Source organism: Trichosurus vulpecula, chromosome 7 (assembly GCF_011100635.1).
Source record: "Trichosurus vulpecula isolate mTriVul1 chromosome 7, mTriVul1.pri, whole genome shotgun sequence".
NCBI lineage: Eukaryota > Metazoa > Chordata > Mammalia > Diprotodontia > Phalangeridae > Trichosurus > Trichosurus vulpecula.
The window spans coordinates 256,159,913-256,172,945 of NC_050579.1; the positions used below are offsets into that span (position 1 = coordinate 256,159,913).

Below are 13,033 nucleotides of genomic sequence, written 5' to 3' on the forward strand. Positions count from 1 at the left end.
TTTCAGGATATACACATTTAATTTCCAATTCTTCCCCATGTCTTTTTAGAATGCCTTCCTTTCTGGAGGAGGTAAAGAAAGGTCCAGAAGAAGGTGAAGATAATGGAAAATCTAGAAAATGGGTTTGGGAAGAGGTAGGAGATAAAGCCTTAAGGTATGACTTCAAGAGGTACTTAGGGGGCTGCAAGGCAGAAAATGGGAGGATTACCAGAAATGTACAGCTTCTCTCTCCCAATAAGATCTGCTGGTTTGGGAGAATGGTGTTAGTCTAGGCTCCAGGAAAGAATGTCTGATGTAAGGGAGGATGGGATGAGAATAGGAAGGTCCTTTAAAGCGTAGGCATAACTTATACTTTAAATTCCTGTAGATTCAATAAACAAGGCTTAAGACATCAGAAACAACAAAAACCAACCTTTATTCTAATGACCACTTACAAGGAGAAAGGGATGTCTAGAGGTTTCTTCTGGTTTTCTCCATTCTTGTCCCTCCATCCTCTTTAGTCTCATTAAGAAAAAAGACTGTGGCTGCCACGATGCCATCAAATTAGCCTTGAAAATTACAAACGCTTCCATGCTTCAGTGGAAAGTCAGATAAATGAAACATACGATAAGTTCTTGGCTTATCCACCTTCCTCTCAATGAGGGACCCCAGCTATCATAATCTTGGGAGCACAGGAGTTGAGTCTGCCAATATATAGTATTTTGACTGAACCAGGATTCTTGATGGGGATGGCTCAGGAGGATTGTTTGCAAGGAACCTCATGCATACCCTTTATCTCTTCCCTTCAGTTTCACTGGCATAAGGCTATTTCTGACATGCACAATTTTTGTACTATTTTGCCATGTGACACTATTTTGGGGGTCTCTTTCCAGATCTTTTATACTTTCACACCTACCCTTCTCATTCCTTGTATTTCACCTACACCTCATTCTCAGTTTTCTCTTTCCATTAGCCCCACAGAAATGGAGAGACCAATATACATGAAAATAGAGAAAAAGGAAAGAGAGCAAAGACAAGAGAAATAAAGAAGTGGGATGAAAAAGGACAGAAAACAAAAGAAAACCAGGCATCAAGGATAGAGACATAGGAATACTGAGAGGTGGGAAAAGACAGAAGGAAATAAACAGAAAGATGCAGACAGAAGATGGAGATGAGGTATAGACAAAGAGGGAACAAACCAAGATGAAAAACACTGTCCCATCCAGGCAGAGAGGGTTAATTCAACCTAACTTCTACTACATCCACTACAGAGAGATAAGGCAGATAGGAATATGAGGAAGTAAAGAGACTAGAAGAGGAAAAGTACATATGCAGAAAAAGAAAGGTGACAAATAAGACAACATTGGGATACAGAAAACTAAAAAGGAAGACTCACAGCAACTGAGGAAAGAGACTGAGAATGTGGTCAAAGAAGATATACAGAGGAAGGACAGGAGAAGGCAGAGAAAGCCTTTACTATCTATTCCCATTATTTAGTCAGAACTTTTCCCCACACTTCCTTTTGGGAGGTTAGCGAGGAGCCTCAGTACCTCTCTCCTACTCCTGTTACCCTCAGGCCTGACTTCTCTTGGCCAGAGCCTACTGAAAAGATCAGGGTAGGTGCCATCCCAACCAACCCACCTGCAGTAGCTCCTGCAGCTGCTCTGGCACGGGCATGGGCCCTCTGGTGCTGTGACAGTGATCGGCTGTGGCTAAAGCACTTTCCACACTCAGCACACTCTGAGGGGCGTTCACCCTGGTGGGTCTTGCGGTGCAGTGCCAGTTTGGAGCCAACGCTGAAACACTTGCCACATTCAGGGCACTTGTGGGGCTTGTCACCAGCATGGTTCCTCTTATGAACATTTAAGTTGGAGATACATGTGAAAAACTTGCCACACTCTTCACACCGGTACGGCTTTTCACCTGTGTGGGTACGCTTGTGCTTTGTGAGGTCTGAGCGATCACTGAACCGTCGGCCACACTCTTGGCAAGGAAAGGGCTTTTCCCCAGTATGAATCCTTTGGTGAACAATCAGGTCTGACCGTTGCCCAAAACTCTTGCCACAGGTGGTACACTGGTGTGGCTTCTCCCCCTTATGGCTTCTCCGGTGCCTCATTAGTGTGGAACTTTCACTAAACTTCCGTCCACAGTCTGGGCAGGCATAAGGTTTCTCCCCTGTGTGAATTCGGTGGTGTCGTACCAGGGTGGCACTCTCTGTGAAGCACTTTCCACACTCGGGGCACTTGAATGGCTTTTCCCCTGTGTGTGTCTGCTGGTGTCGTGTCAGGGTTGAGCTTTTACTAAAGCTCTTTCCACATACATTGCACCGGTGCAGTCGGGTCATCCCATGTGTCTCCTGGTGGGCCTGGAGCTCTGACACCTGCCTAAAGACTTCCCCACATACGAGGCACTTGTGGGCTTCCTCCAGCTTGGCTCCACTATGTCTCTGACTGTGGCTTTGCTTCTGGTGTACAGAGAGCTGTTCCCCATTGTTGAAGATCCTTCCACACTGACTGCACTTACAGGGCTTTCCAGCCTCATGGACACGACGATGTTTCAGCAGACCTGAGCTACTTCGGAAGTCCCGATGGCAAGCACCACACTGATAGGATTTTTCCTCAGGGTGCAATGGGGCAGGCAGGATAGGCCCTGTATGAATAATAAACCTATCTCCAGTGGCCTCTGGGCCTTTAGGGAGCTCACCTTCAGTGAAAGCACTAGAACCACTATGGGTCCTTTCATAGTGGAAGACATAGGCACTCTGACGAAAGCTTTTTCCACACACAGGGCATCGGTAAGGCCTTTCACGAGGGTGATGTCGCTGGTGACAATACAGGACGGAACGATAGGGAAAGCGTTTCCCACACGCATGGCATTTGCAGGGCCTGCCTCTAGTATGAGTACTCTGGTGTAAATCTAGATAGACACTCTGATGGAAGCTCTTGCCACACTCATTGCAGATGTAAAGAGTCTCTCCAGCATGTGTACGCTGGTGCGCCCTAAGCTCTGCATTCTGTGCAAAACCCTCACCACACTCTAGGCATCGGTAGCAGCAATCCCCAGCATGTGTACGCTGGTGGAGGTGCAGCACTGAACTGTAGCGGAAGCTCTTGTTACACTCAGTGCATTTATAGGGCTTCCCTGCTCCATACATAGCTGGAAAGGGATGGGTGGAATACCAGGAAACGTTTTCTGTAACTGGATTCTGGAGGAAAGGGGTGGGCCAGTTAGAGGAGGTATGTGGGGGATAGTTTTCCCTGCACTCTGAGGGGTGGGTGTTGGTAATTTTCTTTCCTCCAACACTGAACTCTGGTGGTAGGAACCTGAGGAAGTAGGATGTGTTGGGTAAGCTGAGTAAGCTTTTTCCTTAAAATGTAGTTGCCTAAAAGCAGAGATGATGACTAGGTAGGAATAGAACTAAACTCTTCTTGCTTTCGGGAGGGACTGTAGACAAGAATGATATTCTCCTGATAAACTTATTTTTCTTCTTAGCTGAAAGGTCCACTTGGAAACTCTTCTGCTTGGAATCTTTATTTTCTTTCTATCATTGTCAGCTGCCTTGGTTGTTCTTTCATGGATTTTCTTCCCTATAAGGCTTCAGGGGGTGAATTGTTGTACCCTGGAGAAGAATGAGAGAATCTAACTCAACAGTGCAAACTAATACATAGGTGCTGAGGGACATGGATTAAAAGTGAGATGAAGCTTCCTTGAGATGTGTTTTGATGCAAGTTAGGAAGGCAGACTGTAGCTCCAAACTGGATCCAGCATGGTGAATATATTCCTATTGAGTATAGGCAATATAAGGGCAACATGGCAGACTTGGATACACTGGCTATAAGAGTGTAGACAAATCTCTAAACTTTTGACCCTGTTTTTTTTTAATTTATTAAATGTGAATAATGTCTTTTGCAGCTCAAGTGACATATTTTGTATAAGTATTAAAGAACTATATCAAAGGCAGTTTTTATTATTGACATGAGGCAGATTAAAAATCTGTTTATAATTTAAGAGATGCTTCATCACCCTGCAGCCAACTTACTGATGAGCCTCTCTAATTTAGTTAAGCTAGGACCAGGCTAGCTTGAAGCCCTTCCAAGGTGGCACAACTTGTCAAGCCTTCTCTCTTCTCTCATTCCTTTGAGAGTCAAGAGTCCACACTATAACATAGTAAGATATCTAAGGCTTTTGTGGAGTTGTATTGCCAGAACTCAAATTATGTTTATTTTAATTATATTTATTTTAAACTCAGATGACCAGATTGCTGATTCAAGCTTAACTTCAGGCCGTATTAAGAAATTTATCCCAGAGCAAATAGATGCTCAAAATTATGGATTTCATGGACAATTTCATGTACAACATTATATTCACCTGTAAATTATCCATGGATGAATCAATGAAAATTTTTTAAATGGCTAACTTCTCCTAGCAGTATGCTAGGTTGATTCCCCATAATATTCCATTTGGGGTCCTAACCCTAAATTATTTTCTTGATTTTAAGCGATGGAATCCTAATAAAGCTGCCCCCAGCCCCAGTATTCTAACTTCCTTATAGGCCCCATTGAACAGCAGGCCCACTGCCCCTCCCTAGCCACCTCTGCACTCAATATTCTAACTTCTTCGCATATGCCTCACTGTTCACTAGAACAACAGGTGTGTCCATGTGATGGGATCCCAGCCACTGCCCCTAGCTAGCCACTGCCCTCTGACCCATTCCTCATGTTTCCCATGAAAACAGCAGGTATATCCATGTACTCAACTACAACCACACAGATGTGGTCTCAGACAGGATCACAATACTCAGCCAATCAGAAAACAGCACCACCAGGATGTCTAAGCAGGATGTGGACCCCAAAACAATGGAAGTGACTTTACCTAAGTAAGCACCTGCACAGTAAAAGCTGTCCTTTAGGTGAACTTGTGACAGAGGCTTATTATGATATCATTATCATATATACATACCCTCCCTCCCCCTTAAAGAGGTCTCTGAATGGTCATTACCTCACTCTGAGTACCTGAAGAGGCCTTAGCCAAAAAAGGGCCAGGGTCTCCCATTGCATCCTGGGTCATCTCCAGTCATCCTGATGAATATCTGGTCGATGGACCCAGATGGCTCTGGAGGAGAAAGTGAGTCTGGTGACCTTGCACAGCCCTCCCTCACTCAAATCAAAGTCAACTGCAAGTCATGTCATCATCTCCCTGATGTCATGGTTCTCTTCGAAAATGAAGGACAAACAACAACCAACAACATACCGCACCCCAATGGGTTTTTCTGTATGCATTGTAAGTAATGGCAGGTGCCAATTGCACTATGGCTGGGACCCCTCCCCTATTACCTAATCTCTTAACAAACCCCTCCTGCCTGTTTAATATTCATAATTTCTGTTATGTAATTGCATCTTTGCCCTATAAAAATCTATCTTGCTTTCTTTGAAGTTGCTGGTTCCTTTTGGAACTTAGCCTGCTTCATGAGAGGCATCAATCTCAATAAATGACTATACTTGGATTAGAGGTGGTCTCTCTCTCAATTCTTTGAGACCGTTGCAGCACAACATCATGAAACCACAACAGTTTTTGGCGTCCCTAGGTGGGCAGTCTCTGACTGACCCCTCCCCCACCTCTACATGCAGCAGAATCTCTGATTTGGACCCCCTCTAATCCAAAGGCAGGCCTATCTTTCTCCCTTCTCTTAGCTGGGAGGTCTTTCCAGCACCTAGGAAAGCTTGACTGGATCGCTTGGGCCAAGGCCCTTTCAGCTGGCAAATTCCCTCTAGACAGAGGATGCTCTGTTTGGGAATTTCGAGAGTTCTTTCTGAACTCAAAAAATTTTTTTTCTTCATACTTCAGTGGGACACCACTAAAGAGATGAATATGGGAGGTGGGAGGGATTTCCTTAGACTTACCGGCATTCAGTCCCAACTCCCATCCCACAGGACTACTAAACTATAACAGAGCCTGGTCTTTGTATAATCTGGAGGACCAAGAAAAGTTATTGCTATCTGTGCTTTCTGTTTGTATTTGTCTGTTCTGTGTCTGTTTAAAATTTTCTGAGTCTGTGCCACCTTGTAAGATTTAAAATGCAGCTAGCCAGAAAAGAAAAAACTGTGCTTGGGCTGGAAAGACTGATGGTCTCTTAAAGAAAGGTTGCTGGCAAAAAAAAAAACAAAACCCAAACAAAAAAAAAAATCCACCCCCCCCCCCTCCTTCCTTGGACTCTGGCCAAGTTCTAGAGGACAGGGGACAGAAAAAAGAGGAAGGGGGAACTTCTCTCCTCAGATCTATCTAAGAGAAAAAGGGTCACTTCACTGATCAAAGACAGGCAGGTTTCAAGGCTGCACTTTGTAATAGGACTAGCATGTTTTAACCCTTTCCTGGGTCACAGAAAGAGAAAAGGTTTGTGTGAGTCAGGATTCAATCAAAGGTAATTGAATCTGGTTATATTTTAAGTGAACTGTTATCTCTCCTAATTCGATGTTTAAGATAAGTTAGAATTTACTATGCTATCTGACACTAAGACAAATTGGGAAAATGCATAGATCTGAAAAAGAGATTCAGAGACAAACTTTGAGCTCTCCAGTATGGGGGAGAGGGGACGAGGCAGCACTGGATCTTTTCTAGAGTCCCACTCACCTTGACTGGCAGGTTCAAAGCTACCACTTTCAAAGAAGTTCTAAGGAGTAGACACAGAAGTGGAGTTTACCTGAGTAAAAGTTAAAAGAAAAAAAAAACTTAAGACCTCCTCCCTGTGGTCCCAGCTCTGACCAGGCTAAGGCTACAGTGCCTTCTCTCTGTCATCTTTGCTCTGCTGGAACTAATGCTGCAGTGAAAAGTTAGAACAGCTAAACACATTTTAGCAAATTCTCTCACCATCCCTCCCCCCCCCCCCACCCCGGCCCAGGTCCTTGCTCTCATACCACCCAAACCTGGAGCTTCTGCTCCAAGTTCCCCAAAGCTGAGCAACCCCTACCAGGAAGCTTGTAGATTCCTCTGGGATGCCAAAAACAGTTGTGATTTCATGATGTAACCATATGGGAAATATGAGGAATGGGTCTGGGGGCAGTGGCTAGCTAGAGGCAGTGGTTGGGATCCCATCACATGGACATGCCTGCTGTTTCTGTGAGAAATACCAGTTCATGGATACACCTGTTGTTCTAATAAGCAGTGAGGCACATAGAATCATTGAATTTTAGAGGTGGAATGGACCATCTGGTCTACCACCTTAGTTCCCCTATTCCTTCCAACTCCTATCCATTCATTAATAAGCAAAAAGAGACCAGGGATGCTATGGCTTGCCCAGTCAGCTAGCCCTAGTCCCAAAGAATCTCTGAATGAAGAATAGCTACATGGCCAATATATAGCAGTTTGGATTAGTCTTGGTCCAGCTCCTTCATCTCTCAGTTCTGAACCAGGTTGGAATTCTACTAGAGTACAAAAGGGCATGTGCCCTAGAAAATAACCTGAAAAAACAAATAAGCACACAAATGCACTCAAACCAAATGTAATTTCTAAAATATCATAACTTTTGCTTCCTTAATGTGAATAATCTAGTGGTGATTACTATAGAAAAATTTTACTAATTTGGAATAAACTGTGGGTGACAGGAAGTATTATGTCTGATTGTTAAAGATTAAACTTTTTATTATTTTAAAAGATATACATTTGTTACTTGAGAATATTGTACATATAAACTAAGATATAGTGGCACTATTAATACAATTTATAATGGGCTTAGAACAAAACTCTAAATTTTACCACTTTTCTAGTCTTTTGCTTAATAGCCAAATCATACCTTATAATAAAACATATATGTATACATATATAAAAAACAGATTTTAAAATGTATCTAAAATAAGATTTTATTCTTTTGTGAAAAGACAATTTGAAGTTAAATTATTTCCCTATTTTTTCCATGTTGTAGCACTTTTAGCTTCCTGCTTTAGGCTCAGACTCATGGGTGCTTAATAAATGTTTATTGACTAAGCATGGACTAAGCATGACCCAGGCCCTTTTGATTAAGTTAAAATGTTAATTATTTCCTGTGCTTTCATAAAATCCCTAAGAGGTGGAAGAAAGGGCCCCAGAGACTTAGGGTAAATATTCTAGAATATTTATTGGAATGAAAACTAGATCTGGCCCTGTCTCCCCTGAAGACTTATGTGAATAAAAGAAGGCTAGAAACACAGCAGGTTTGGGACATTTTGAAGGGTGTTTCAAACTAGGTTGTTAAAAAATGATGGAATTAGGAATAAAGTCTAATTCTCAGCACAGTCTTGGAAGACCTTTCATAACAGAAGAGAGATTAATAATCTTAAACCCTAAAGGATTATGGTCAATGTTACTCAAAAGAAAGGGGCAGATTCAGTGATTTTTCAAGTTTCCTCATCCTGACATTCCCAGGGAAAGAGAAATGAACCAGGGAAGGAGGAAGGATACAGTCTCTTAAGGACCAGTTTGATCCCTAGTTCCTAGATTCTTCACATCCTCTTCTCTACACTTTGCAATCAGAGTTGGCTCTGCCCAGAGGGTGAAGGGGCAGAATGCCCCAGTAATTAACCTGGAAGATTTACATTTTTTGGTGAGGAAGAAAGAATCTCGAATGCCTGGAAATAATGGAGATTTATTGTACTTTCATAGGATTTTTGTTAAAGGATAAACAGGAGTTGAAGTTCATTTTTATCTCCTCTCTTCCAGCCTCCCTCAATTCACTTTGACATTTGAACTATAAATAACTATAAAGCAATATCCTATATGAAGGATTAAAAAAAATCTCAAAAGGATTCAGTTGAATCCCCTGCTATGAATTAAGAGAAGAAAAAGGGATGCAGTGGGAAACCCATCTCCAGTTTAATTTCTGATGTGCCTAGTTGTATTGTGTCTTCGCTGACCTCCTCCTGGACTGGAAGGTGGTCCTCAGGCTGTATTACAATTTTACAAATTCTCCTCCTCCACTCTCTCTCTCTTTCTTCAGGCCAAAGGGGCCTCTTAGGAACGTGAGGGTGCTGAATTGTTTCCAATCTCTTCAGTTCCCTCCTCCCTATCCCTAAAACCTTCTCCCTCCACCCCCAGGGAAAAAAACAAAATCGAACAACTCACCAATGGGATTAGTAAGGCCCAACTTAGATGACAAGTAATACGGGGGTAGGACCAGATAAGGAGAAGGGAAAGGAATTAGAGTCAGTGCTTAGTGCCTCTTTGACTCCTTGTCTCGATGTCCTCAGTGTCCAGAACAGGAAGTCTCTAGCAGGAGCTCCTTCCTGTCGGCCAGTCTGGGGCCGCTCTAGGATATGGGACTTTATAGGATCTCAGACACCTTAACCCTTTGCAGCCCTGGACTAGACAGCAATAAAGAGCCCTAGAAGGGTGAGGATGTGAGGGTAAGTTTAAAGGGATAGATCACATCATAGAGTTATGAGGGGCAAGAGAGAGGCTAGAAAACTGGATTGTGGATGCTACAGAATTTTTAAAAATCTTAGGTGCCACTATTCCTCTTAAACCAGAGAGAAGAGAGGGATTTAGGAAAAGGGAATTTTTCCTTAACATCCCTACCCTAACCCCCCAATCTAAACTGCAATTAGAGAAAAGCTAAAGATTCAAACTGTAACTTTCCTAATTCTAGAGTTCAAATCCAGGAAAGATGAGGGGCCTATTCCTCCCACCAATGGCTGGAGAGCTGAGGGTACAAATACTTAATGCTTAATAAAAAGCAACAGATTCTGTTTGCCTACTCCCATTTACCCCCAAACCCAAAGTTAAACACTCATCTTGAGGTGGCATCATTTGTGGAATTTAGAGGACTTGAATATCTCATTTGCTTAATTTTTCAACAGAGCCAAGGTCTTACAGATTCTTCCAAATGTCTCTTGCCTTGTTTCCAGAACCAGTCTGGTATGTTTAAAGAAGTTAGTGGGTTGGAAATGGGAGAGTAGTCTTCCCTTGTCTCCCTAACTCCCAACTTGCCCCTTCAAACACCTTTTAGGGATTTGATAATAAAAACATCCTACTTTTCTTCCTGGGAATTTTACCTTAACTCCTCCCAAGGGTTTTTAATAATAATAGCTAATATTTATGTGGCATTATCTTCTCAAAACAACACTTGGTGGTAATATCTTCATTTTGCAGATGAAATAGTCTCTGATAGGTTAATCAACTTGCTTAGGGTCACACAGCATGAAAATGGCTAAGGTAGCATTTGAACTTAAGGGACTTGCCTGAATATCACAAAGCTGTTGAACTGAATCAAGTCCAAAGCCCTCATTTTTGCCTCTGAGATCCTGTGGCCCAGAAAACTGATTTACTCGGGTTCATTCCGGTAGCAAGTGGTAAATCCACACCTTCTGATGCAAATACAGTCCTTTTTGCACTACACCAATGGGCCTCTCCTTCCATTATACTAGTCTCAAATTTTGGAGAACCCTGAAAAAACTTCATCTGCATAATCCCTAGGATGTTCATTAGCAGTTCTCTTCTCAAGTGATTTTTGATTGCCAGTCAGCCACCCATTTTTCTTGAATTCAGATGTTCTATTTCTCCCTCACATGAGAGCAAGAACCTATTTTTTAGTAACCACCCCTGTGTTATGCACACAAGCAAGACCCAGTGAAAAACTGGAGTGTTTTATTACCACTCGAAGTTGGAATGGTATTTGACTGGAACAGATTTTGAGGTATTGGTTGACTACTTGCTCTTGTCTGGGGGGAAGGAGGAGAGGAGAGGAATCTAATAGAATTCTCCAGAAGTCACTAACAATACTTTATATTTTCATAGATTTTTACAACACATTTGCAGACAATTACACCTCTAACCTTTCTAACAGCTCTTTCAGGTAGTTAGGATAAACACCCCATTTCACAGACCAGACTCAGAAAGACTAAATGTTTTAGCCCCAAATCACATAGCAAGTTAGTGGCAAAAAAAAAAAAAAAGCTTCACTACACTCCCCTCCCTCCTGCCTTTTACCCCACCGAATTCAGTTCCTTAAGAAAGTAATGTTGGGGAAAGGGATCAGTTCTCCTTATTCGCAAACCAGAAAGTTTGGGTTACTCAGACTCCTGTTTCTTCGTGTGTGTGTGTGTGTGTACATTTATGGCATAAGCGTCAATCCTGGGTAGCAGGACAACTGTAGCAAGGATGGGTACCGAAAACATATGCTGGGATGGGCACAGTGATTTCCACAGTGGTGCTTCCATGTCTCAAACTCCTCTCTGGGAAGGGTTGAAGCTCTCCTGTTCCCCAAGTTAAGGAAAACTCTGATTAACTTGCCCCTAAAGCTTTTGCCTACAAATGTAAAGCCCCTTTCTCCAGGCCTCGGAGAGGCAAAATCCCTCTTCTTACGGGTCCACATTAGTCCCCAATCCCTGGTCAGCCTCTCGAGAAAGAAACATCGCCCCCTCCTCCCTACCCCGGAATTTGAATCAAGGGATTTATAAAGGACAAAAGCGTGAAAAGGGAGAGGGACGGGACTCCTCCTTCCATTCCTAGACCCTCCCTCCGCTCGGGCGCCGGTAACGAGACTAGGGGCAGTCGCGGACCTTCCCGCTGCACTGGCGGAATTGTGAGTCTTCGGCTCCAGGGACCAGAGGAAGAAAGATCATACTAAGAGCTGGAAGCAGGCTTAGAGAAGGGGGAAAGGGAGGGACACGAAGAGAGAAGGCCAGAAGGGAGGAAGAACAGGAGGGGGAGGGGAAGAAAGGAGGAGGGGAGAAAGAAGGGGAAAGGGAAGACAAGAGGAGAGGGGAGGAAGAAAAGGAAAAGTGGGAGGCAAAGGGAGTGGAGGGGTAAAATGTGAAGGATCAAGTACGTCAGGGGAGAAGTGATAAGAGAAGAAGCAGTAGGCAGGAATGTAGGAGAGTTTGCTTTTAGGTAATTCCCCCTCCCTCAGACGCCCCCCACGCCCCCCACCCCGCGCGCACAGACAGGCGTGCGCTAGGCTCGCTCCCCCACGCATCGTTCCGTTGCCAGGGCGGACTTTCCAGGAAGACGGTTTACTCCAGCGGAAGACCGTGGCGTGGAAGAGGTCGCGCGAGGCTCGGGATTAGGAGCCCTGGCACCCTTCAAGCCCCATCGTTACCTCCCTCACTCCCATCATCCTTCCCTCATCCGCCCCGTCTGTGTTCCCTCACCGATGGCCGGGGTGACTCCTCCAATGCTCCAGCTGCTCCGGCCCAGCCGGCTCAACGACCCCCAACCGCCGGAGCTGGGAGAGCGAGAGGAGATACCGGGAGGGGAAGAGGTGGATGGGGGAACAAGCAAGCCTGGAGTGGGGGATAAAATGAGAGGGAGGGAGGCGCCAAAGACTCCAGCGCCTCAGGATAGGGATTTATTCCTCAGGCCTCTCCTCCTCCTCCTCCTCCTGGGTCCCCGCCTTCTCCCCGGCTCGCCCGGCCAGACCGTGCGTCACGGGTTACGGGGCAGATTGTCCCTGACACGCCCCCTCCCCAAGGCACTAGAGCGCCACCTGAAGTTCGAAGTCGCGTATTGGAAAAGCTTCCTGGGAGGAGAGGGGAGAAAGGAAAGGAAACGGTCAGACAGATAATCTTGCGGGGGTGGAAGATGAAAAGGCTTGGACACAAAATCCGTGCGACCTGGTGTAACTTAACTTCTTTGGGTCTCAGTTTCTTCGTCTTTAAAATGAAAGGGTTGGACTATATGACCCCTAGGTTGCATGCTGGCTCTAAATCGATGGATCCCCTCCCTCCAAAGCTTCCTGATGTCCTTGACCCTGGTCCCTAGCTCTCACGCTCCTCTTCCTTTGGCCAATCTGGTATTTACCCAATCTTACCCTAATCAACGTCCATCTAAGTAAAGATTGCGTCGAGACGGTTTGAGCCTTTAAACTTCACTTCGGCCAACCAGTGGCTGCTTTGTGTCCTCAGTTACTATGTGTCACTCACAAACGGTAGACAAGGCAGGCACTCAGCACGCGTTTCTCCACTGTAGCCTAGAGTTTTGACTCAAGAAGCATGCGCTCTTTGGGTCTGAATTATAGCCAGACCTTGGGCTATTGTGTCCTCCCTCAGCGACAAGACCCAGAGATTTGGGACAGCGTCACCTGCAATTA

The 13,033-nt window shown here is 44.5% G+C and overlaps 1 protein-coding gene across 2 annotated transcripts; it reads right to left on the reverse strand.

Annotated features, from left to right (window-relative positions):
* Nucleotides 1-391: 391 nt before the first annotated feature.
* ZNF672 (zinc finger protein 672) lies at nt 392-12,373 on the reverse strand. Of its 2 annotated transcripts, none has more exons than XM_036766146.1 (2): nt 12,096-12,373; nt 392-3,598 (listed from the first exon to the last, which is right to left on the reverse strand). In XM_036766146.1, exon 2 carries the CDS (start codon nt 3,131-3,133, stop codon nt 1,523-1,525), a length of 1,611 nt encoding a protein of 536 aa, XP_036622041.1. In that variant the 5' UTR covers nt 3,134-3,598; nt 12,096-12,373; the 3' UTR covers nt 392-1,522. The 2 variants fall into 2 exon arrangements, with proteins under 2 accessions (XP_036622041.1, XP_036622042.1); XM_036766147.1 differs by lacking the exon at nt 12,096-12,373 and adding an exon at nt 9,070-9,204.
* Nucleotides 12,374-13,033: the final 660 nt, after the last annotated feature.